General features: G+C 33.6%; 2 protein-coding genes across 6 annotated transcripts in view; one reads left to right on the top strand and one right to left on the bottom strand.

Moving 5' to 3' along the window:
- Positions 1 to 1,633: 1,633 nt before the first annotated feature.
- LOC139499668 (peroxisomal acyl-coenzyme A oxidase 1-like) lies at positions 1,634 to 22,630 on the bottom strand. Of its 4 annotated transcripts, none has more exons than XM_071288420.1 (14): positions 22,198 to 22,630; positions 20,775 to 20,937; positions 18,584 to 18,744; positions 16,534 to 16,641; positions 15,544 to 15,663; positions 13,705 to 13,820; positions 11,801 to 11,970; positions 10,683 to 10,845; positions 8,181 to 8,371; positions 6,258 to 6,410; positions 4,992 to 5,097; positions 4,537 to 4,683; positions 3,807 to 4,013; positions 1,634 to 2,998 (listed from the first exon to the last, which is right to left on the bottom strand). In XM_071288420.1, the coding sequence occupies exons 1-14, from the start codon at positions 22,319 to 22,321 to the stop codon at positions 2,915 to 2,917; spliced, it is 2,013 nt and encodes a 670-aa protein (XP_071144521.1). In that variant the 5' UTR covers positions 22,322 to 22,630; the 3' UTR covers positions 1,634 to 2,914. The 4 variants fall into 4 exon arrangements, with proteins under 4 accessions (XP_071144521.1, XP_071144522.1, XP_071144523.1 ...); XM_071288421.1 differs by lacking the exon at positions 18,584 to 18,744 and adding an exon at positions 19,907 to 20,067 and having other exon boundaries at positions 22,198 to 22,368; XM_071288422.1 differs by lacking the exons at positions 20,775 to 20,937; positions 22,198 to 22,630 and adding an exon at positions 20,662 to 20,699.
- A 2-nt stretch (positions 22,631 to 22,632) lies between these two features.
- LOC139499667 (X-ray repair cross-complementing protein 5-like) overlaps positions 22,633 to 25,219 on the top strand; it is a 99,864-nt gene continuing 97,277 nt past the window's right edge. For both annotated transcript variants that reach the window (XM_071288419.1, XM_071288418.1), the window contains exons 1-2: positions 22,633 to 22,675; positions 24,069 to 24,182. In XM_071288419.1, the coding sequence (XP_071144520.1) occupies positions 22,661 to 22,675; positions 24,069 to 24,182 (129 nt within the window). In that variant the 5' untranslated portion in view covers positions 22,633 to 22,660. The remainder of the gene's footprint in view (positions 22,676 to 24,068; positions 24,183 to 25,219) is intronic.

The following is a 25,219-nucleotide window of genomic DNA, read 5'->3' as shown; positions in this document are numbered from 1 at the left end:
ACACACAGCCCAGTAGTCAGCACTTCGGTGTTGACACGAATATCAATTATATGGTCATTTTTACAAATTTTCTGTTTACAGAATTTTTCGAAAAACTAAGGATTTTCTTACCCCAGGAGTAGATTACCTTAGCCATATTTGGCACAACTTTTGGGAATTTTTTATCATCAATGCTCTTCAACTTTGTATTTTTTTGGCTTTTTAACTATTTTGATCTGAGCGTCACTGATGAGTCTTATGTAGACGAAACGCGCGTCTGGCGTATAAAATTATAATCCTGGTACTTTTGATAACTATTTACTGACATGCCTGGAATGCCATGTTCTTTAAAAATATTGTTCATTGTTACAAAGAATGTAAAGCGAAGTTAAAAAGGAACAATTCAAAAAGACAATACCATGAATTTAACAAAAAACAATAACAAAGACCAACACAGCAAATATACTGAAACAAAGAAAATTTCAAATACTTTTTTATCATATGGCAAAATCAAAAGCGTAAACACATTAAACCTGACTTGATACAGGCACAGAATATTAAACAGTATGAATAAAGTAGACAGAAAAATTTTACATTCTTCATTGGTCTATTTTTTAAATTTCTAAATCTGAGTAGAATTTGATTCTGGATATATCAAATTAATATATTTCTAAAGTTTTATATCTTGATCAACCAGGAAGTCTGGAAAAATATAGAACAACACGTTTAATAATTTATTGCGTCCGAAGCGCTTTTCTGGATTTACCTTCATCAGGCACGCTCAAAGCCAAACATTTGAAATCCGAAGATGTATAAGTACCGAAAATCGTTGAAGAGCTATATGATAAAAATACCTAAAATAAATAGCCAAATTCATCTAAGGCCAACTTTGCCTGAGGGAGTTGAAACCTTAGTTTCATAATAATTTCAAAATTTATAAACGGACAATTTTAGTAAAGTTTGTTTAATCATGTCAGTACCGAAGCACTGACTACTGAGCTGATGATACCCTCGGGGACTGACCTGATGTTCAGTGGTGTTGTTTGTTGTTGGGGTTCATAAGTGTTTCTCGTTTCTGGTGTTTTATATAATTCGACCATTGGTTTTCGTGTTTGAATGGTTATACACTAAACATTTCGGGTCCTTTATAGCTTGCTGTTCGGTGGTAACCAAGGGTCTATGTTGTGGCAACACTTTTACATGTAATTGTGATAATGGTTTTCTTTTTTAATTAGTGACTTGGATGGAGAGTTGTCTCATTGGCACTCATATCAAATATTCTTATATCAAACTTAAGGAGTTGTTAGGTTATGTTTAATTGACATTTACTCAATTTACAATGAAAAGACTAATGGCCCATAAAGGTTGTTGCGGAATATCATTCACTTTGTGAATGATAGAATTGTGACTCAAGGTATGATCCGGAGCACCTGATTTCACTCCGGTTTTTAGTGGAGTTCGTGTTGTTTCTTAATTATTATTTATAACTGTTGATGTAAATGTCCTTTGGTTTTGTGAGTCTTTGTTTACTCCTTGGTTTTGATTGTTATTGTCTATTAATTTCGCTTGAGCAATGAGATTCATAGCCATACAGAATATTATGGTAGATTATAACTTGAGAACTTTGTTCAATGACGATAATAAATTGCAGTAATACAAAACTATTTTGTTCTATTTATTATATAAATAACAAGAATTATCAACAATTGTAGGCATTAAATATTCTAAAAACATATATCATTAATTAATTAAAATACATTGAAATCACATCAAGTCTAGACTTTCATAAATTTTAAAAAGAACATGTAAGATAAAGCAGAAGTGACACAAATATTACATAAATCCAGTTTATTTATACTTCACTGGTGAAACGTTTGTTTTGAATTAAAGATACAAACATTTAAAATGTGGTTATTTTTTTTAATTCAAATGAAGCGAAAACTACAATATTCACATTGATTTGGTATAACAGCAATTCAGAGAAATAAAAAAAAAATCTCCTATCTCTGACAATGTTTTGATGTTTCCTAAATTAAATACTTCTTTTATAAAAACTTTCTTTGTTGAAAATAATTAAAGCAGTTTAAAGCAGATGCATATACTTTCTTAGATTATTTAATTTTTGAGAATTTCAAAATAAATTTGAAAATCAACATTAATCATTGCATTGGTTATATATAGTCAATAATCTTGATCATCTTGGCATATGTATATTTACCACATTCATCATTTATTCAGTTCTTACTTTGAATGTCATACATTTACAGTCTATTACTGTACTTGTACTTTTTTTTCCCAAATACTTATTTTCGCGAATTGTGTATTTCAAACACGTTCGCAGGTATTTATTTTCACGGTTTTATAATTATTGCCTTTCAGCTGAAAGGTTTGATTTAGATTCGCATGTATTTATTTTCGCGAAAATAAACCAACCGCGAAATTCGTGAAAATAAATACACCTTGAAAATAAGTACAATTACAGTATCTTAAAGCAAATAAGGTCTACATCTTAGTATAATTGATAGTTTGCCAGGTATCTAGTCAGATATGTTTTATCCTTTTTTAATAGAAAAGTTTTAATCATATACAAAATAATTCAAAAAATTTGTTAAAACTTAGAAAGTTTTATACTAAACAGTCTGTTGGATTTGTGCTCAGCAACTTCAGGAATACAAGTATTCCGGTAAAACTTTAACTATTTTTATTTCTCTTTCTCATAACTTTTTGATTAATTGATTGGTTAATTGGTATATTCAAAGCATAGTTTAATGAATAAAATAATCACAGTTAATATGTTAAAAAAGATGTGCATAATCATTTTACACACAGTTAACACTTTGGTAAAAACACAATCACATTGGTCCACTTAGGTTCTATCTGGTTAAGACAATATATAGCACCAATAAAGATTTCTGGTACATTTCATCATGTCTATTTATAGTTTAGCAAACTGCATTGCATCAGATGTTGTCTCTGGATTAATCAGTGGTTTCAGATGTTTATAATATGTACTGTGTATCTACAATGAGAGAGCAGTTTGATAAATACATCAACATTTAGTGGATTAATACATTCCCTGTGAACCCAGGCTCCTTGTTGGAGCTTTGACCTATTATGGCTTGGGTGGAGAGTTGTCTCATTGGTATTCATACTACATCTTTCCTATATCTATTGTCTTATTGATTTTAAACATTTTTTTTCTGCTTAAATGTAAACCTCCATTTGAAGATTATTTGATTATTATTAATTGTGTTTTTTGGTTCCAATCTGTGTAAATACTTGACAGCTCCATGGCCAAAATAGAGAAAAAAACCAGAAAAACAATATTACACAAGAGTGTTGAAGACACACCATATAAAACTAAAGACTTAGCAACACAAACCCTACCAAAAACTTGGGGTGATTGCAAGTGCTCCAGAAGGGTAAGCAGATCCAGCTCCATAAGTGGCACCAGTTGTGTTGCTCATGTTATCAAAATCACTAAATTAGATTAGGCTAAATGACATACTGTCACACACCAGCACTACAGTAAGTTGAAGTTACATGCATTTGTATCATCTGACATAACTAAGTCGTGGAAAACAAAAAATGTTTGACTTTCTGGAAATTTGTTAAGGTGATTGTCTCTATTGTGTATGCATGGGATCTGAGAGAAAAAAAGCTTTCCCACTTTTAAATCTTTTCAAATGAGGTGTTCCAACTAGATATTTTTTCCTTGACCAATATCACCTCTGACAAGAACTTTTTTCTATAAAATAATTTGGAGTACTTTGCAAGGTTTCCTTTCTTCGGTTTACATATTTTTATATGGAAAATGAAATACTTACTTCTGTTTGATTCATAGGAGCAGACTTAGCATAGTCATACAAAGCTTGATAAACTTGGCCGTCATATCTTCCTAGGCAGCTACCCAATACCATGTCTGGATAATCGAATGCATCAACCAGGGCCACAGCATTTGGTCTGATGTCCTCAAATAGGGCCAACATCTTCCTCTGAAGGTAGCCAACTTGCTCTCCAGAGAAAAACCCATCCTACAAAAATAAACATCAATTGACAATAGATCATAATACATACAATATATTTTGTTCTTCTATCATAAAACTAAGTATTATTTTCAGTAGTGACCTCAGTGGCTGGCTGATCAAAGTAGTTTTATCAACACTCTACAGAAGTTGTGTATTTAAATCCACATATATCAGATGCTTTCAACTTCAAACTTAATTGACAAGGATTTGTGATTCTACCCAAGATTGTGAATCTCTCCTGGCACTCCAACTTCCTCCACCAAAATAAACTTGAACCAAATATGGCGATTTATGTTGGAAGTGAAGTTAAACACCAAAGGTTAATCAATCAATTATTTAGTGGCAATGATACCTTCAGAGAACAGCAATCTGATTGAATCAGTATTGATCATTTTACTGAACTTGTATCTTATTCTGTATATCACTACATACATACATCACTCAAAAGCTTCCATATTTTATTTTGAGTTGATCCAATACATGCACAACCTCAAAAGCTTACTTATTATGTTTTGAGATGTCCCCATACCTGCATAAATTCCCCCAGATTTTCCAGTATACCATGAACACCATATAGTTGACAGACAGACTTCATCACTGTGGCTGTTTTGGAGGATAAAGATTTTGCCTGAATGGCATCTACAAAGTTCTTTACACAGAACAGATGACAATGGGCCTGTAAACAAAATATAATTATACATCAGTGAAAAAAAGATAGATGTTTGCAAGTTATACTCTAAAGGATCTAATTTTAAGGTGCAATTTATTTTTGAAGTGTAACAAAAAAAGTGAATATAAATTGTTGCTAATAGTTGGATCTTTTCTAATATTACTACATCAAGCAGATTTTTAAATCGCAAAATTATATCGCCACAAAGAAAAATTAATGCGAAATATTAAATCTGTGAAAATAAGTTTGTAGACAGTACTCATGTGAGGATCCTTCATTGATGCCTCTTGCCTCAGTCCCTTTACTCTATTTACCTTTGCTGCCCAAAACAGTTGTACAGAACTTCCATTCCAAGCTTCGTGTTGTTTTTTCCCTCCCTGTATAAGTGACTGCATTCTCATTGCTGCTGCTTCAACCAACCTAAAACATAAATCATATCAATCATAAACACAATATTTTAGATTCAATCATTGCTGCTGCTTTAACCAACCTAAACATAAATCATATCAATCATAAACACGATATAATTGATTTAGTTGATTAATTGATTGATTGTTGTTTGCTTAATATCCAGACGTAAATATTTCATGCATGCTCAAGACGAAAACAAATAGCAAATTGAAAAATTTGTAGGTCCTTTATTAGGAGGCAATCAGGATGGAGAATGCTGGAAAATAAGGGTTTCTTAGATAAGAACAAAAATTTTCCATTGCAAGATGCCGCTTACAAACCCTGAAAGTATCCAAATCGTTCTCTCTCCACACAAGGCATTGGACTTCATGTCCCCATTCTTACAAAAAGTGGCAGCAAATTTATACCAGGTGCTATATATCATGGCGACATTAAAGTAAAAATCAACAAGACATTTTGCATTGCAAGAGGCCACCTACATAACCCTGAAAGTGTCCAAAAGATTCTCTCTCCACACAAGGCATTGCACTTCATGTACACATTCTAACAAAAGTGGCAATGAATTTATAGCTTGACACTGTCTGAAGTTGGATTGTGATCACATTTTTGACATAAAACAGGTTTCTGACAGAAAATGAATTGTCAAAGATCTTACAAATTTATTGTGCAATACTGTGCAGATTTCTTCTTGAAACTTAAAAAAAATTTGCTTAACTGTTAGCACCATAACCCCCTTAATGAAACCCAACCTTCTACTTGTGGTATTAAACATTATGGTACAATTTCAGAGCAACTGAAAAACTTATACACAAGTGATAATCCTGATACTAGAAAAATGCTTAATCTGGCCAATTTTGGGCCCCTTATTCCTAAATGGTTGGGACCATCATTCCCCAAAATCAATCCCAACCCTCCTTAGGTGGTATTGAACATTCCTACAAAAATCCATAAAGATCCATTAAATTTGACTCAAGTAATTCATGTGTAATTGTCCGGAACCAAATGTGTCTTTGGACACCGACGACGACATAATAACATAGATCCCAAAAAAAATTGGCAGTCTTATAAAAACAGCAAGACATTTTCATCCTATGCAATTCTGTGTTATGAGGTATAATAAGAAATCCGTATTGTGACTATGTGTCAACATACAAAAACAAGAAACCTACCTGGCAGCTCTATGTTCATAGGCCATGACCAGACATCCTAGGGCAACTTCTTCACTCATGCATGACTTCTTGTTCAAATTCTGACCTATATATTGGACAAAACCTGGCAGCTTTTGTCCCTGTTTAGCACGACTGTAACATTTCATTAAATATCTGTAAAGAAAGAAAAATACTACAGGGTAGGAGTCAATTTATTTTTTTATACTTCAGTTAAAGGTTTTTTTTGGATCACAAATTAAATGGATCAAAGTGATATGATGACATTATGAAACAGCATTTAGTTTAAAACCTATTAATAACGGACTGTTTCATAGAGGTAAAACAATACTTGACACATACACTTGTTCACATCTTGTTTTTTCTGGTTGGATTGATTTCCTTTAAGTGTTTTACTTTAAAAAATCTGGTTGCTTCTTTTGGTACTTTTCTAGAATGCAAAAGTGTTGACTAAACCACATGCAATCTACAATTGGATGAATCTAATGAAAATTGGGTTCATGACCTCTGACATACTTGATACAGGGTTTCATTGGTTCATGTCTGTAATATTTGTTTTTGTGAATTGTTTGGCCTTTAGTTTTCTCAATTGAATAGTTTCATATACTTCATGTCAGGGTCTTTAAAAGCTGACTCAACAGTATGAGTTTTTCTTATTATTGTAGCTAGCATCTACTTTAATTGAAACCTGCTGAATAGTTGTCTAATTTTCAATAATAGGACATCTACTTTTTCTTATATTATTTGTGGGACTGTTGAAATAAAAAGAATGTGTCCATAGTACATGGATGCCCCACTCACACCATCACTTTAAATGTTCAGTAGACTGTGAAAACTTTAACTTGGCATTAAAATTAGAAAGATCATACCTAGGGAACATGTGTACTAAGTTTCAATTTGATTGGTCTTTGAATTCAGAAAAAAATAATGTTACCAAAAACTTAAACCTAAAGCAGGACAGACAGATGAATGGACAAACAGAAGGACAAATGAATGGACAGTCAAACCGACTCAGACCGAAAAACATAGTGCCAATAAAAGGGGCATAAAAATACAGAGCTGGTGGTTAATGAAACAACTATCCACAATAGACCACTATCTGTTTTCAATTTCTCAGAATAAAATATATAATTATAAATTGCATAATGTAGCAATTGGAAGTTAGAGTGGGGTGCGCATATTTGCCGGGGACACAATTTCGCCGTTTTATAATTTTGAGTTGTAAATACTTCAAAAGTTGGCTGAAATGGAAGAAATATGCCGGTTACTAAGATTTTTATAACAAATATGATTTTATTTTAAACTACGACAAAATTGCTGCACTTACCGCAAAGGACCGAAAAATGGATAACGATATTCGGCCAATTTTCTGAATGAATAACACAATTTCAAAGAAGTATTTCTTATTAAATCTTTGACTGATTGCCCTAAATTTCAGTTCTGAAAACCTTTAAAATGTGCTATTGCCATCTATAATGAAATTGATTTGAAAAATATTGTTTAAAGCTGCAGTTATTTGGGTTTAAATAGATGTATAAAAACGGCGAATATGTGTCCCCCATTTACAAAACACATTTTCAAGCTTAAGAATATTTTGCATTTAAAGTTATCTTCATATAGAAATATCAGTATACTTCAAAAACATATAGACCTGAACATAAACTGTGGAAAACATGGGAAGATATGGCGAATATGATCACCCCACTCTACCTACTAAAATACTTCTATAGTTACTGTGAGGCCAACAACTATTACCATGAAACCTGACTTACCTAGCTGTCTGTAGCATCATAACTGTGTTCTCTCCTTCGTATGTACAACCAGGAACAACCCTAGCATTATGACTTACCTGGCTGTCTGTAGCATCATAACTGTGTTCTCTCCTTCATAAGTACAACCAGGAACAACCCTAGCATTATGACTTACCTGGCTGTCTGTAGCATCATAACTGTGTTCTCTCCTTCATAAGTACAACCAGGAACAACATCTACATAAATCTTTGGTAAGCCACTAGCTTGTGAGTAACCATGTCCCCCACAGCATATTCTACATACTTCTATTCCTGCAGAGGCCTCATAGGTACTAAAAGCTTTAAGTCCAGCTGATAAAGCATGGAGCTTAAAATTAAAAAAAATATAGTGACCATAGGTACCAAAACAAATTTACTTGAGTCTTTGTAAGTACTGAAAGTTTTGAGTTTAGTTGAATAAAGCATGGAGCTAAACACATATAAAAACACAAGAGCACAAATAAATTAATAAGCAAAAGTATCATATTCCCTTTGTTTTAGCAGTTTAATTCTTTTTGGTGCCTCTAAAAATTATCTGCCAATTGTGTCGATTGTGCTCCAAATAAGCCAGATAGAACTTTGTGAAAAAGCTTCAATTACATAATAAATTCATGGTAACGTGTGGATATAGTGATCTTGGTGATCAATAACAGATTCCTCACGGGCTTTAAAACATGAAATCCTGAGTTCAGGAATTTAAAGAAATTTAAATCCTGACATATACCGAAATTAAAACTAGAGGCTCTAAAGAGCCTGTGTCGCTCACCTTGGTCTATGTGAATATCAAACAAAGGAAGCAGATGGATTCATGACAAAATTATGTTTTGGTGATGGTGATATGTTTGTACATCTTACTTTACTGAACATTCTGCTGCTTACAATTATCACTATCTATAATGAACTTGGCCCAGTAGTTTCTGTGGAAAATGTTACCGGTAGTAAAAATTTACAAATTTTATGAAAATTGTTTAAAATTGACTATAAAGGACAATAACTCCTTGGGGGTCAATTGACCATTTTGGTCATGTTGACTTATTTGTAAATCTTACTTTGCTGAACCTTATTGCTGTTTATTGTTTATCTCTATCTATAATAATATTCAAGATAATAACCAAAAACAGCAAAATTTCCTTAAAATACCAATTCAGGGACAGCAACCCAACAATGGGTTCTCTGATTCATCTGAAAATTTCTGGGCAGATAGATCTTAACCTGATATACAATTTGACCACGTGTCAGATTTGCTCTAAATGCTTTGGTTTTTGAGTTATAAGCCAAAAGCTGCATTTCACCCCTATGTTCTATTTTTAGCCATAGCGGCCATCTTGGTTGGTTTGGCATGTCACGCCACACATTTTTTGAACTAGATACCCCAGAGATGATTGTGGCCAAGTTTGGATTAATTTGGCCCAGCACTTTCAGAGAAGAAGATTTGTGTAAAAGATATATAAAATTTATGAAAAATGGTTAAAAATTGACTATAAAGGGCAATAACTCCTAAAGGGGTCAACTGACCATTTTGGTCATGTTGACTTATTTGTAAATCTTACTTTGCTGAACCTTATTGCTGTTTACAGTTTATCTCTATCCATAATAATATTCAAGATAATAACCAAAAACAGCAAAATTTCCTTAAAATTACCAATTCAGGGGCAGCAACCAAACAACGGGTTCTCTGATTCATCTGAAAATTTCACGGCAGATAGATCTTGACCCGATAAACAATTTTACACCGGTCAGATTTGCTCTAAATGGTTTGGTTTTTGAGTTATAAGCCAAAAACTGCGTTTTAGCCCTATGTTCTATTTTTAGCCATAGCGGCCATCTTGGTTGGTTTGGCATGTCACGCCACACATTTTTTGAACAAGATACCCCAGAGATGATTGTGGCCAAGTTTGGATTAATTTGGCCCTGTGGTTTCAGAGAAGAAGATTTTTGTAAAAGATTACTAAGATATACGAAAAATGGTTAAAAATTGACTTTAAAGGGCAATAACTCCTAAAGGGGTCAACTGACCATTTTGGTCATGTTGACTTATTTGTAAATCTTACTTTGCTGAAACATTATTGCTGTTTACAGTTTATCTCTATCTATAATAATATTTAAGATAATAACCAAAAACAGCAAAATTTCCCTAAAATTACCAATTCAGGGGCAGCAACCCAACAACTGATTGTCCGATTCATCTGAAAATTTCAGGGCAGATAGATCTAATAATAAACAATTTTACCCCATGTCAGATTTGCTCTAAATGCTTTGGTTTTTGAGTTATAAGCCAAAAACTGCATTTTACCCCTGTGTTCTATTTTTAGCCATGGCGGCCATCTTGGTTGGTTTGGCGGGTCACGCCACACATTTTTTAAACTAGATACTCCAATGATGATTGTAGCCAAGTTTGGTTTAATTTGGCCCAGTAGTTTCAGAGGAGAAGATTTTTGTAAAAGTTAACGACGACGACGGACGACGGACGCCGGACGCCGGACGCCGGACGCCAAGTGATGAGAAAAGCTCACTTGGCCCTTCGGGCCAGGTGAGCTAAAAAAGACTTCCTGGATCCCGAAAGGATTAATCCTAAAATCCCGACCTTAATAACATCGTTCTGCCGTCTCAAAAAAGGTCCTGCCGCCCCTCATACATACCTCTGGCATTAATTCTAAGTTTCCTTTTTCTATCTGATCATTTACTTCCAAGTATGTATTAAACACATACTTCCCAGCAAGCTGTAAGGAATAAGCTGAGGCTAACAAGGGGAATAATCTATACTGCTGGGTCTGGTAGTCCAATATCTGGGGTTCTTCTCCACTATAATTAGAAACAGGAAGTAGTTACAAAGGGAAATAATCTATACTTTTATGTGTAGTCTATTAAATATCACAAGCTCACTTCCACTCGATTTAGACACTGGAAATAAGCTACTGTTCTTTGATATGGGTTTGTTTAAAATTGTTGATTCATAATAATGGAAAACAATTTTTTAACTTAACCATGATGTTATTATTTAAACCATGGCAGGTCCATGGAAGACATTAATTGAAAGTGTTTGGTTAACAGGAAGTTGATGAGCAATGAATCTGAAACCACTTAACATGTTACATGTATAGCATGCTAACAGGAAGCCATACACCAATTTTCTGTAGTTTTATGGGATGGTCTGTCGGTCAAGACATATTGATAGAAGGACAAACCGACTAATAAACAAAAGGACTAACACAAGTCTTTACAAAGCTCTAAGCATAACTTAAGCAGAGTAAGCATATTGTCTACATACAGCACTGTATTGTATAGAAAAAAACAAAGGCCTGTACCAAGCACCTGAGCAGACCATATCCTGGGTAGGCCTCTGTCTGTTGGCAAACAGCACTGTATCGTATAGAAAAAACACAAACCTTTACCACTCAACTTAGAATAACTTACCCTCAGTAGGCCTCTGTCTGTCGATGAACAGCACTGTATTGTATAGAAATGACACAAGCCTGTACCAAGCCCCAGCAGAACTTTCCCTAGGTAGGCCTTTGTCTGTCGGCAAACAGCACTGTATCGTATAGATATGACACAAGCCTGTACCAAGCCCCCAGCAGAACTTTCCCTAGGTAGGCCTCTGTCTGTCAGCAAAAAGCACTGTATCGTATAGAAATAACACAAGCCTGAGCCAAGCCCTGAGCAGAACTTACCCTGAGTAGGCCTCTGTCTATCTATGAACAGCACTGTATCGTATAGAAATGACACAAGCCTGTACCAAGCCCTGAACAGAACTTACCCTGGGTAGGCCTCTGTCTGTCTACGAACAGCACTGTATCGTATAGAAATGACACATGCCTGAGCAAGGCCCCGGGCAGCATCACTAACAATGGAGGATCTAATCAACACCATAGAACCATAGGCAAGCTTGGCATTTTGTGGTTTAACATAGGTTCCATCTTCATGCACCTGTTTAAAAAGACATGTTTTTAATATTTCAGAATTGCCTCACAACTGTAGAAATACACGACAATCTGTTGACATATTGCTTAGATACTTGTCTATTGTAAAGACTGCATGTTAACTCTAGATGTCTCTTGGTTTGTGAAGTTAGGTTGCTGTTTCTATTGTCATAGAACCCTAATGACTGTTCAGTGTTCTCCCCAGAAATTTTGAATAGCATCACATTTTGCGTAAAAAAAATGACTGTATTTTTTTTTAATGTCGTTTGTTGTGTCGCGTTGATACTCTATTTCCTTTATATGTTTGAGTTTATATTGTTCAATTCATAACTGAGAATACAATTAAACTATAACCACAAAAACAGTTGTTTCAGTTTATGTTTTCTTTTTGTTACAGAATTATTTTTTTCCTCTTGAACCAAATAAAAAAAACTTTGTTTGGGAGACTTAATAAATATGTAGTTTCAGTTACCCAACAATAAGTCAAATGAATGAATGGTTCATTATAGATCAACCTGTTTATATACAAAACTAAATATCTAGTACACAAAATTAACTATTTTTATATTATATCAAGTAAAGATAAAGTAGCAAAAGTAGCAAAAAAAAATCTATTTAAAAACTTTTTTTATCATGTTTATGAAATTCATTGTTTCATGGCACTCAATAAATTAGTCCCAGTTGTTTCTTATCTTTACATCAAATTGATATGTATTTTTAACAAAGTTATCTAACAAATAGTCTGATAATGCATAGTTTTCTCTCTTGGTATATTTTTTCTGTCTACTGTCCATCTGTTGTCATTATCATGAAAATGCGGATTTTTGTCATATCTGGTCCGGTTCCGATCAGCAGTTTACACAAAAATGTGCAATGGCGGCCGTAGAAAAATTTACGAAAATGAGTCCGAGAATAAACATTGTTTGACAAGAGATTGTGAATGAATAAGACGCTTTTAATGCAATAAATGGATTAAACATAGACTTAAGCCAATTATGATAACTTTTTAAAGAAGTATTAAACTTAGTTTAGCTCTAAACTAAAATTCTCGCTCTCGTATTACCGGAAGAGAAAGAAAGTAATTTTTGGAAAGATGCACAAATAAAGCACCTTTTTAAAAAATAAATAAAAATCGTTTCAATCTTTGAAATTTCGTACTACAAAACGTAGATTTCGAAATGTTTTGTGATTGCATTTTTCCATGTCGAAATTGGTGATTGAAGACACGTGGTATTAGTCATGTCACAAATGTCAGCTTGGCTTGGGATATTCGCATCCAAACAGTTATCACCCTGAGGGCAATTATCACCTAGCTATTTAATCTCTTAATTGCCTTTAGTGTCCGACTTAAAGGGATTACAATTAAAGGTGATATAATTTTTATGATCATAATCGATAATAGATGAAAGTTCAAAATTGAGGACAAGTAAAATAGCATCTTCAAAATAATTATAGCATCGCGGGAATAATTATAGCGTTGCGGGAATTATTATAGCATCACGGTGAAAAAATATAGCGTCGCGGTACCGCGACGCTAAAACGGCCTGGGGAGAACACTGACTGTTTATAGCCAATCAGTCAGCATATAGAAATAGAGCAAGGGGAAAGGAATGCATAATAAGATAGGTATCATCATGCCAAAATTGGTCCAAATACAGGCCAATGTGGAATTAAAAGATATTTTGTTACTTTAAAAACTAGTTTTTTGGCAATTTTTTCTTTGGGGTATTTTTGTACCTACCTGTGAATATCTCATTAACATATTTTCCCTGGGAATTCTAAGTTTATCAAAGCTTAGAAATCCATTATCATTGGTACCATAACCAAATTTATTTCCAATAACTCCCACTTCAATCCCTGAAAACAATAAAAACTACTGTAAATTCAGAAATTATTTCGATGTTTTTATTATTGCATATTGAGACCAAATTATAATCTCAGGGCTATTCCAGAAAAAAATGTATGGGGGTTGGGGGGTTGGGTTGGAAGGCAGTTTTTGTCAGCACCCGCCACCCAGACAATTGTAATTGAGAATTATAGTGCATTATAGTGTGAAAAGTTGCTCTGATACCCATCACATGATCACTCATGTATTATTAATATAATGTGCCTTCCAACCCCCCCCATACATTTTTTTCTGGAATAGCCCACAATAATTTAAAAAGGCACTAGCTATGAGATATATAAACAGGAGGCTCTCTGTTATTTTTTGCTTAAATTTTTTCCACAATGATAATTATGCTTTTCAATATATGAGGGTCTGAATGGGGGGGTCTCTTATTCTGTAAACATTTAATTTTCACCCCTTTTTTCTCTAATCTACAAAAAATAAGTCTATTCTTTAAAAGTGATTTTTACGCATTATTCTCTAATTTTCCCCCCAGTTTTCTTTAATCTTTAAAAAAAAAAGTAAAAAACATTTTAAATGAATGAGAAAGATGATTTCCAAACAACAGCAAGGCTTTCATTTGTTTCTCAACAATGACGTGTTGATGTGTATTGTTCTGCATGATTAAAGTGCTAGTTCCTTGAAGTAAAAAGTCCAAGTTCTCATCAGTTCTTTCCAGTGATTTTGACTACATATAAGAAGATGTGGTGTAATTGCCAATGAGACAACTCTTCAAAAGAGACCAAATGACACAGAAATTAACAACTATAGGTCACTGTACGGCATTCAACAATGAGCAAAAGCCAACCGCATAGTCAGCTATAAAAGTCCGAGTAGAAGTATCGGAAACCAGTTCACATTGACTGAATCCTATAGTCTATTATCACGAAACCAAAAATGGTTTACCAAGTTTGTTTTCCCTTTTATCATATTTTTACAATGATAATTTTGATAATTTTCTTTAAATTTTAAGAAGGGAAAATTCTGTTAATACTTAATTTTTAGCGTTTTCTTTTATTAATCATTCAATATTTATTATACTTTAAGACCACGCATTTCTCTAATCTTTATTTTTTTTGCCCGTTATTCTCTAATCTTCATTTTTTAAGGGCATTATTCTCTAATCATTTAACCCCATCCAAACCCTCATATATAATAATGAGTGTCTTAAAAAAATCAGTTTTATGTTCTTTGTATCTGTCATATTTTCTTCAAAAGCAAAAAAAAAATGCATTTTACCCCCTATGTTCTATTTTAGTCATAGTGGCTATGTTTCTTGATGTACAAGGAAATAAAATACAAAATTCATACTGGATATTCTGAAACTCATTCAGCCTAAGTATGCTGAAATTGATTAAGCAGTTTTAAAGCAAGCTATGTTCTATTTTTAGCCATGGCGGCCATGTTTTTAGACAAAACAGAAAATAAAAGACATACATGTACTTCATTCTAGATACCCAAAAGATATTTCAGCTAAAGTTTGGTAGGAATTGGTTTAGCAGTTTCAGAGGAGAAAATGTTTGAAATAGTTTACACCAGAAGGACTACGATGGACGATGACGACGGACGCCAAATGATGGCAAAAACATTCGGAAGTTGAGCTTAATATACTAACCTGACTTTTTCTGTGGTATATTGAAAGAAATCTTTAAGGGGAAGTAATTGTATTAACCTGGAATTAACTCTACTAACCTGGCAAGACAGAGTGGTCTTTCATGCTCCTGATCTGTACCATAAACATGTGTGGACCATGACTTTTTCCCTGAGTGTACAGTTGCGCCATCACCACGCAGTGGTTGGAAGTTTTACCCACTGTAAGAATATTGTTTACAAAAATAAGAACTTACAATGAAACATTTTTTTTTAATTTAGACAACAGCTGTCTCTCTCATATAACAACCCTCCTCTCTAGGAGATAATTCATATTTTTGCATAAGACTAAACTCTAATACAGTATCTAGGCCAATTTCAATTAATTTTCAAAATATAAATTTATGATATAATTTAATTTTGATTTTTAAAAAGTTCTAATCATTTTAATTCTATATTAGGCATTGACTATAAAGTAAAATCACAAAAATACTGAACTCGGGAGAAAATTCACAAAGGAAAGTCCCTTATCAAATGGCAAATCAAAAGCTCAAACACATCTAATGAATAGATAACAACTGTCATATTCCAAACTTGGTACAGGCAAAAGTACTTTCACAGCCCATTTTTTTCTTTATTATGTCTGTCAAATTTTTAGGATTCAGTCTTACATTCCTGACACTTTTATTCTCTATAAGAACATAAATTTTTCTGATTTCTCTTCAAGTTTATGAATAAATTCATCCCATTTCTAGTCTTAAGCTCTATTCAGAGAATCATATTCACAACAACTCTAAATATCAACACAACAATGTTAAATCTGCAATTCAGCAAATTCTTGTTCTTCTCTCAGAGAGCGCTAACATTGGGATATCAAGACAACATAATCTCAAAGTTTCAGATATACAGTGTAAACTGCCTATTCTGATATATGAGTATTCCACAATCCTGCTTTAACCGAAACATTTTCAAAGTCATAAATTATGCCTATCCTGCTTAATCCAACATTATTTTCTGGTCCCTCAGTGTGTGGGATAACATAGGTTACACTGTATATTCAGTCCATATTTATTGCATATTATCTAGACTTACAACATCCAGGCCAGTACTTCTTTGATGTCAATGTAGGACTGTCCAGAATAAATTCTTTAGTTTTTGGATCATATGTTGCTGTTGTTTCCAGTCCACGGATAAATGTGCCTAAAAATATATAATAATTTATCTTCTGGCGGTAATAATATTTATTGGTGGAAGAAGCTGGATTGTCCTGAGGGAACCACCAACCTTCATTGGAAAACTGGCAACCCTTGTTTTTCATGCTGTTGTTATGATTTGATCACGATATTGCCATGATATTGTCAAGTTTTTATTTGATTTAGGACTTTTTTATATTGTCCTTTTATAGTATCTTTTCACTCTTTTTTTTTACTTAGGCTAATCCTTTGTATTATCAAAAACGAAAAAATTGTTAAAATTTTCAACATGAAGAAACGATGCCTTAAATGTAAGTATTTGATTTTCAGTAACTCATATTAAAAAAAATATCAGCTTAATTGGTATTTTTGTGTGTTTTTAAAAGTTGTTGGATTCTGTCTCATTCAAAACCCCATTTTTCAATTGTGAATTCATCAATGCTTTTGATAACTTGTGTATATAAGTAGTGGCACCTATTGCATCTTTTTGATAGCAGACTTGTTCCTGTATTAGTTATTATTTTCAGTTTTTGGCTCAACTCAGTATAGACAGGTCTAAATTCCATTCGATGAACTCATTAATGCATATAACATGTGCATATAAGCAGCATTGTGAAACAGGGAGATGTGCATATCAAAGTAGGATTTAAGGAGAACATATGTATGATGAAAACTTCTATTGGCATATCTAGTGGTTATTCCATTCATTATAAATAAGGGAGGGTAGGAATTGGAGTTTGGACTCTTTTTGGACTCCTGTGTCAACGTTGTTTAAAGAGGAGATATTCATTGTCACTGAAGTCAAACTTTAAGGGAGATATTTCACAAATTATTCTAGTAGACTTTAATATATGGAGAAACTTTGATACTAATGTAAGGGGAGATAATCATTGTTACTGTGTAAACAGGCAAATTTCATTCACATGAATTTGACGTGAATTTAAATTCATGTGAATTTAAATTCACATGAAATTCACCTCAAACGAGCTTATACGTGAAACTCACGTGAAATCAGTTTATGTTAGTTCCACATTAATCTCATGTGAATCTCACGTGAAATTTATATGAATTTTGTTCACGTGAAATTCACATGAATTTTTGAAATAAAGTAATTCAAACAACATCTAAATTTACATACTAAAGTAAAATCATTAAAAATTCCAATTTTTTTTTTGGAAAAGTTCATGTGAAATTTTCATGTGAGAATCATGTGAATCTGAATTCACGTGAAATTCGCATGAAAATTTTCACGCGAGTTTCATGTATAAGCTCGTTTGAGGTGAATTTCATGTGAGATTCGTGTGAAATTCATGTGAGCAAATTTTGCCTGTGTAGGTATTAAGGGAAACATCTCACTATTTGTTGTAGGGGAGATAATTGCCTCAGTCTGCAGTAGACTTTTAGGGTGACATCTCACTACTTGTTCTAGGGGAGATAATCATTGTCATCATATACCATAAGAATCTTAGGCAGATATCTCACTTCTTGTGCTACATTGCTAAGGGCACAATTATTGTCACATGATTACTACTAGTTTGAAGGGAGATAATCATTGTCACTAAAGTTAGATTTGTGGGAGATATTTCACTGCTAGTTCTAAGAGAAACAATCAAAAACAAATAAGGGAAAAAGATTTCAAAGAGTCTAAGATAATCCAATGGCTAGCGGTAACTATACAGTCAAAAGACAAAATAAAACATGATGTGTTTACATTTTCTCAAAAAAATCTTGACATTAGGAGATATATTTTGATTGCCCCATGTGGCCATAAAACAAGATTCATATTTTCTCCCCAAAATAACTAACATAAAAATTAAATAAGCAGTTAGTCATTCGTTTCGTTTCAAAAATCGTAAATTTAAAAATGAATAAATGCTTATTTGAAGCTGTATCAAAGCTTTGCCATGATCATAGAATTAAAAAAGGTTTGTGTTAATGAAAAATATTACCATGTCCGAGTTCTGTCTGAGCATAAGTGCCGATCATTTTATAATTTTCCGCTAGAGGCAACCATTTCTTTTTTTGTTCAGGTGTAGCTTGTTTATTGATTGTTGGCAAAAACATAGCATAGTGTAGACCAAGAGGACTATTTTCATGTGCAGCTGCACATCTACAATGATAAAAATATAGCATATAGTGAAGGTCAATAGGGCAATTTTCATATGCAGCTGCACATCTGTAATGAGAGGATATTGTTAATATTTTTATGAAAAATTCCATCAATAAACATATATAAATAAGCTGGACACTCTACAATGTGAGAACATTAAAAAAAAGGCTGGTGGCAAAAGCTTTATAAAATAAACATGGAGGCAATTAGACAAATGTATTTAAGCTGGAGGCCTCTATGATAAAAATAAATAATTCAACAAAAATGTCTACATCAGCTGATTTCTGCCTGGAAAGCTGAAGCTATAAGTACACAGAAACTGATCAACAAAAGGAGTTTAGTATGAATACTTAGGTCTATTGACACTGAGTAGACATTTTTAGAACTAAAAATGGGCTGAACCATAAAGCAACACCATTATTGCCATACCTATGCAAAATTTTAACATTTTTTTAACTTTTTGTTTCATAATGCCCCATTTGAATCGTCTCCCCCAGTTTTACTTTCTTTAAAGTTTTATCCTTAAATTGTATCTGGAAAGAAATTTCCAGCTCAAGGTCTCTCTGTTAAATGGTATCTACATTACAACATAGGAGTTTGAATGTATATTCCTACACCTATAGGTAAAGGATCCTTTCCTGACAGTATAGGACCCTCCCCTGACAGTATAGGACCCTCCCCTGACAGTATAGGACCCTCCCATTACAGTATAGGACAATCCCCTTTACATAGTATAGGAACCTCCCTTACAGTATAGTACCCTCCCATAACAATATAGGACCCTTCCTTTGAAACATAAGTGATAGTACCCTTCAGAGGCGGATTTTTTTTTGGGGGGGTGGGGGGGCAGGGCTCCGCTTTTGAGAAAAAATTTTGGTTGTTTATATAGGGAATCAGTGAAGCGTGATGGAAGGGGGGCCCCTCTTAGGTAGTCAGTGGGCCCCACTTATGAAAATTTCTTGATCCGCCACTGCCCTTTTCATTAAATATAGGACCCTCCCTCTTAAAATATATATAGGACAAACCCCTTTAAAAATAGGACCCTCTCTCCCTGAAATATAGGACCCTCCCACAGAGAAATGATAACAATTTTTTGTGTACTGGAAAGGAAAGCAAAACCTCCACATTAGCATTTCGCAATCAAAGACAATTGCAAAATTACCATGACCTAGCTCAGTTTGAGCATATGCTCCAATTATTTTCAGTTCTTGTGATTTCTGAAGCCATCTTTCTTTTTGTTGATTTGTGCACTGTTTTTCAATTGTAGGTATGAATGCTTGGAAATGTAAATCTAAAGGAGTACTAGTATGTTGGAGAACACACCTACAAAGAACAAACAATAGATCTGAGCTAGCATGTTGTAGAACTGCTCAAAATAGTTTCGTTTTTGAATTTTAACAAGTTCTTTAAACATGTTAAATCATGGTTTATATTTTGGCATTGCACATTGTATTTTCTCTGACTGGCATGACTGTTCATAATTCTTTATACAATTCCATTGGATGTTTACCCGTGTACTGATTGATACATTTATAGTCCTGGATACATGATTTATTTAGTACTGGAAGTTTTTTTAATTTTAAATTGCATTAGACAGTCTGACTTAAGTTTACTCAGAACAGCAGCTAGTGTCTTAGGTTTTTTAATTGTTTTTATACATTTTGTGTCTATCAAGCCTTTTTCAACTGATGTTTGTAGTTTGTACTTATGTTGTGTTTGTTACACTACTCTCCCAAGCTAAGGGGTGGGTTGGGCATCCACAAACATGTTTAACCATTTGCCTTCTTTATGTGTCTGTCCCAAATCAGGAGCTGGTAATTCAGCAGTTACATGTACCATCTGTTGTTGTATATAATATTTGTTTTATTTGTTAGCTTCCTATATAAGGATATTATAATCCCTCAATTACTAGCTTACTCTCTATAATAAAAGGCCTCTTGCATGTCTGTAATACACATGTCATAAACATGCTGAAGTTTTCTGGTATGTCATGTATGTAGATACTTTAAGATAGTACCTTAATTACTTACTCTCTATAATAAAAGGCCTCTTGCATGTCTGTAATCCCCATTTCTTGGAGTTTTTTCTGTATGTAGATACTTTTAGATAATCCCATATCATACTGTTCTTCTACACTACAGAAGGCCCAGGACTTCTGTTTCTTGAAAAAGGGATCTTGGATAGCAATGTTCTCTACAAAAAATCCTGGCAAATTAATGGTGACTGTTCATGAGCAAAAGCGCTACAACAATGTCAACATATTCATTCATTTTATCTGTGACTTTCAAAAACTTTCAAATTTTGATATTAAACAGGGACTATTTGAAACACATACAAAGTTTTTTTCTACCCACATATGTATAGATTACTTCACCTTATTTGACCGAACTTTCTAGAATTTTCACATGCTGTTATTATCTATAGTCATGCATATTCATCAGCTTGGTAGGTGTATCAAAGTCGCTTACAAGATAATGACCACCCAGTACACACCGTTATGATTTCATTAACCTACTAGTAAAGGAAAAGATAAATATAACACCTTCGAATGGAATGATCACAAAACATCACATTCTGTAGGTGGGGCATAAAAAAACAAAATGTCAAAGTGGCTTGGCATTTAAATGGCTTCATGGTGCCAAGAAATCTTTCTTTTGCATGATTAAAATTAAATAAATCTTCATTTTTCAAGTATGATGACACATTTGATAAACTTTTATATGAATATATATATATTAAAAAGTAAATATTTCAAGATACAATGTATTTCTCTTATCATATTCAAACAACTGTCAACATATTATTTGTGACTTTTTGTCAAGTGTCACTTTTCATTGCTTTTTGTCCTAACAAATTTGTGACTTTATGTCCTGTGACTTTTTGTCCTGTGACTTTCTGTCGGTTTATTTACATGAGGGAGGATAGGACCTTTAGTGGGACTCCGGGATCGGGTGTTTTCAAGCTCAGGATTTTGGTATTGACCCTTTCGGGATCCTGGAATTCTTTTTTGGACCTCAGGATTTCATGTTTTTAAGCCCGGGATTTCGAGATCAGCACCCCTCCATCCCCCCTCCTTCATGAAGGCCTCAAAGAAGAAATAAAGTAATAGCCTTTCAAGACATCATAAGTTACATAACTATTTGGACTACATGGACTAATACATCATACATACATAAACATGTATTACTAAAAAAAACAGAAACAAAATAACAGAATATAACAATCAAATATTTCAATTGACATCTTTCAGAGCTTATGTTGTATTGTTATATGTATAACCGACTTTAAATAAATCTTTTTTGCTTTATGCTTCATTTGGGCTTGACATCAACTTGTAAGTCATGTCACGTTCTACCTAGCCTTTGATCAAGCCTTCATATGTAATGTCATGTACTACGTTCTATTTAATGACCTTTGCCATTGGCTTTTCCTAAAATCACCAAACAAACTTACGTAAAAATCTTTTCCTTTTCAACCTGTCACGACCTCCTATCATAAATTCTGCTAAATTGTCAACATCGAATGTAGCTTTCGATCTTTCTCTTGCCAAATCTGGGGTAACATTCTCTTGTGACATCTTGCTCTCAGATCCAGTGGTGGAGTGTCTGTTATCCGGGTCCGAATGGACCGTCTCAAAATAGATTTTAATGTTAGCCGTTTCGTACCTTGGTCGTTTCGTACCTGGTCGATTCGTAATTGAGGTAATTTACATTCTAATCGTTTATGTTGATCTCATGAATGAAAAATATTATGTCGAGTATATGTCTTCACATATTTGAAACAGAATGCATAAACTATAATCATAATTGTTCAAATTGATAAACAGCCACAAGCTATGCCAGATAAATAGGAATTATCAGGAACGGGTCCCCAACTAGGAATCTACTCACCCCTACCGGAAGTGCACATTTTGATCATGGCGGCAAATAAGGTTGTCAACATAATATAAATGCAATCTTCCCTTTTGTTTAAGTTATAAGAATTTGTCACTCATTGAAACAATGCTAAATATTCTTATCAACCAACATAAAACATGAAAAACAAATATTGCAATAACCATGCATAGTTTACAACTTATAAATTCAAGTTTATTTTTGAAAAGTAAACACACAGTCACACTCACAGGTACTTTTTATTTATCCATGGGATGGTCGATTATTCATATGCTTGAGCTTCTATAACATATAGATAGTCGGCATTCACATGGATTGAAAAAGTTCCGATGAGTAAGCAAGTGTAATGGTGGTCACTTTGTTTACTTGTTTATTCTATCTATTTGGGGAAATTGGTTAACTTTAGAATTACTTATAGTTCCGTAACTCTTTCTTCCGAGACCAGCCATGAAATTATCCTTGTCCTGACTTCCTGTTCTGGCACGTGCCAGGCCGGGCTCGTTGTCCCTAGGAACTATAAGTATGACGTCACTCACCGGGTCCTGGGCAGTCTACACTAAGGATTTAAAATGAGCAGTTGCTCATACGATTTGGCATGCAAATGGAACCTTTATTTATACAACAAGTAGACTAGCCACCGCTGTATATTCATTCATGTAATCGTACTATGTTCAACCATATATGTCTTTAAAATAAACATCTTGTTTATATTTACGTAGTTTTACGTACTTTGTCCGATATCCCAGAACTTGGGTAGACAACGGGAAAACGAAGCCAGTGGAAACTTCCACTCCCGTTACACAAGTAAAATTTATGAGTCGGTATCAGTACAAATCAGGCACGTTATCGCTATAAAATCCCGGCTGACCTGGCCGCTTGAACTTTTGACGATCTTTTGCATTGTGGTGTCGGATATTTTGTTTTATGACGTCAAAATTTTAGGGGAACCTGTGTCAGGGGTGTGGAAATGCCATGCCTGACCAGAAAATTAGAACAAACGGAAAAGTATTTTTTTTTTGTCTAGGTTGCCCGTGGACGAATAGAAAATAATACAACACAAAGTTCAAATCCAACAAAAAAAAAAAGTAATTGCAAAACGTGTTTAGTTTAGGAACATGTTAAAGAAACAAATGATCAGCGAGTACTGTAAAATCATCCATGTTCATGACGATAAATATTACATAATACTGGAAATAGATCAATTACGAAAATATGTATATCACTCTTCAATTTTAAGAATATTTATTAACTGAAATAAAAACTGTTCACTTACCTATTTTTAAATATTTATAAAACTTTGAGTAGTTTTAATCAATTTATTCACTAATTGCGACAAATTCTGTATATATTCCTGATCCCATAGTATGCTAACGGGTTTTAAAATTTATTTTGTTTAAATTTTAACAATAAAAATTATAGTTTGTGTTGTAGGAAGCCATTGCTATAGTTTTAGATGTTGGACCCTCCATGAATAATGCCCCACCCGGAGAGGAGACATTTTTACAGACCGCTATTGATGCCATCACAAGGATTCTGCAGAGAAAGGTATACTAAAGATTTATAAAAACACAAAGCATATTCAAATAGAAAATAACATATTGAAGAATATTTGCAGTGAGCAAAAGCAAATTTTGATTAGGGATGATACAATTTTCATGGATATTTGATTTTATGGTTTTACCAAAGTCTGAGTACATTCCTGTTGCAAATTTGTACTTCAATGAACATTTCAATTTGTGGTTTATCTATATACATGCACAAACAAAATCAACAGAAAGTTTTATCCTATGAATAATAATAAGTTAGTGAAAGGCCAATTGAATTTAATTGCTAGATTTTCATCCCCGCCCGCCCCTCTTAAATCGTCCCGCCCCTTTTTTTTAATTTAACAAAAATACGATTTACGGATTTTGTTCATGTCTGTTACCGGAAACCATCGATAATTTCGTTTCATTCAACATTTCCTGTTTCAAATTTCGTTTAAATTGTATTTCTTCAAGTAATCTAACGAAATGATTGAGTCGACATATTCTGCTGCTCTATGATGACAACATCATCTACCGAGAATAGAGATTGATAATGAGAAGGGCATGAAATATTTGAGTAATGAGTAAACCGCCTTGTCATTTAACGCAAATTGCGGTAGTCACAAGTGAATCGAAAACCATGTTTTTTTCTTTAATTATACGATGACTTTGTATCAGGAAATTTGGACTGTGAATGATATCCAAAGCGCAAAAATCGTAGAACAAATGGGTACAAAAAACGACTGGATTAAAAAAATTGACACAAGCACAAGTTTGTTTGATTTATGACCGTATATTGAGAAAAAAAGTCGACAAACACGCATTTTAATTCCCTTATATTTACCCATGGCTGTTGTTTTTGGAAAGTTTGCTATAGCTTGCTATAGCAATAAACTTTCTTAAGTCATCGGCCTCTAACTGGAAGTGAAAGGTTATCTTACTTTAGGAAGTGTTTCCTACTTCCAGACAATGGAAAACTAATAGAAACATGCTTTTGAAATTTTGAGCTTTCCAATTTTGATGGCATACAGCTGGAATTAAAATATACTGAATTTT

Source organism: Mytilus edulis, chromosome 12, assembly GCF_963676685.1.
Source record: "Mytilus edulis chromosome 12, xbMytEdul2.2, whole genome shotgun sequence".
In the NCBI taxonomy this organism is placed as follows: Eukaryota; Metazoa; Mollusca; class Bivalvia; order Mytilida; family Mytilidae; genus Mytilus; species Mytilus edulis.
Note: the sequence above shows the minus strand (reverse complement) of the source record. Positions and strands in the feature narration are given on the sequence as shown.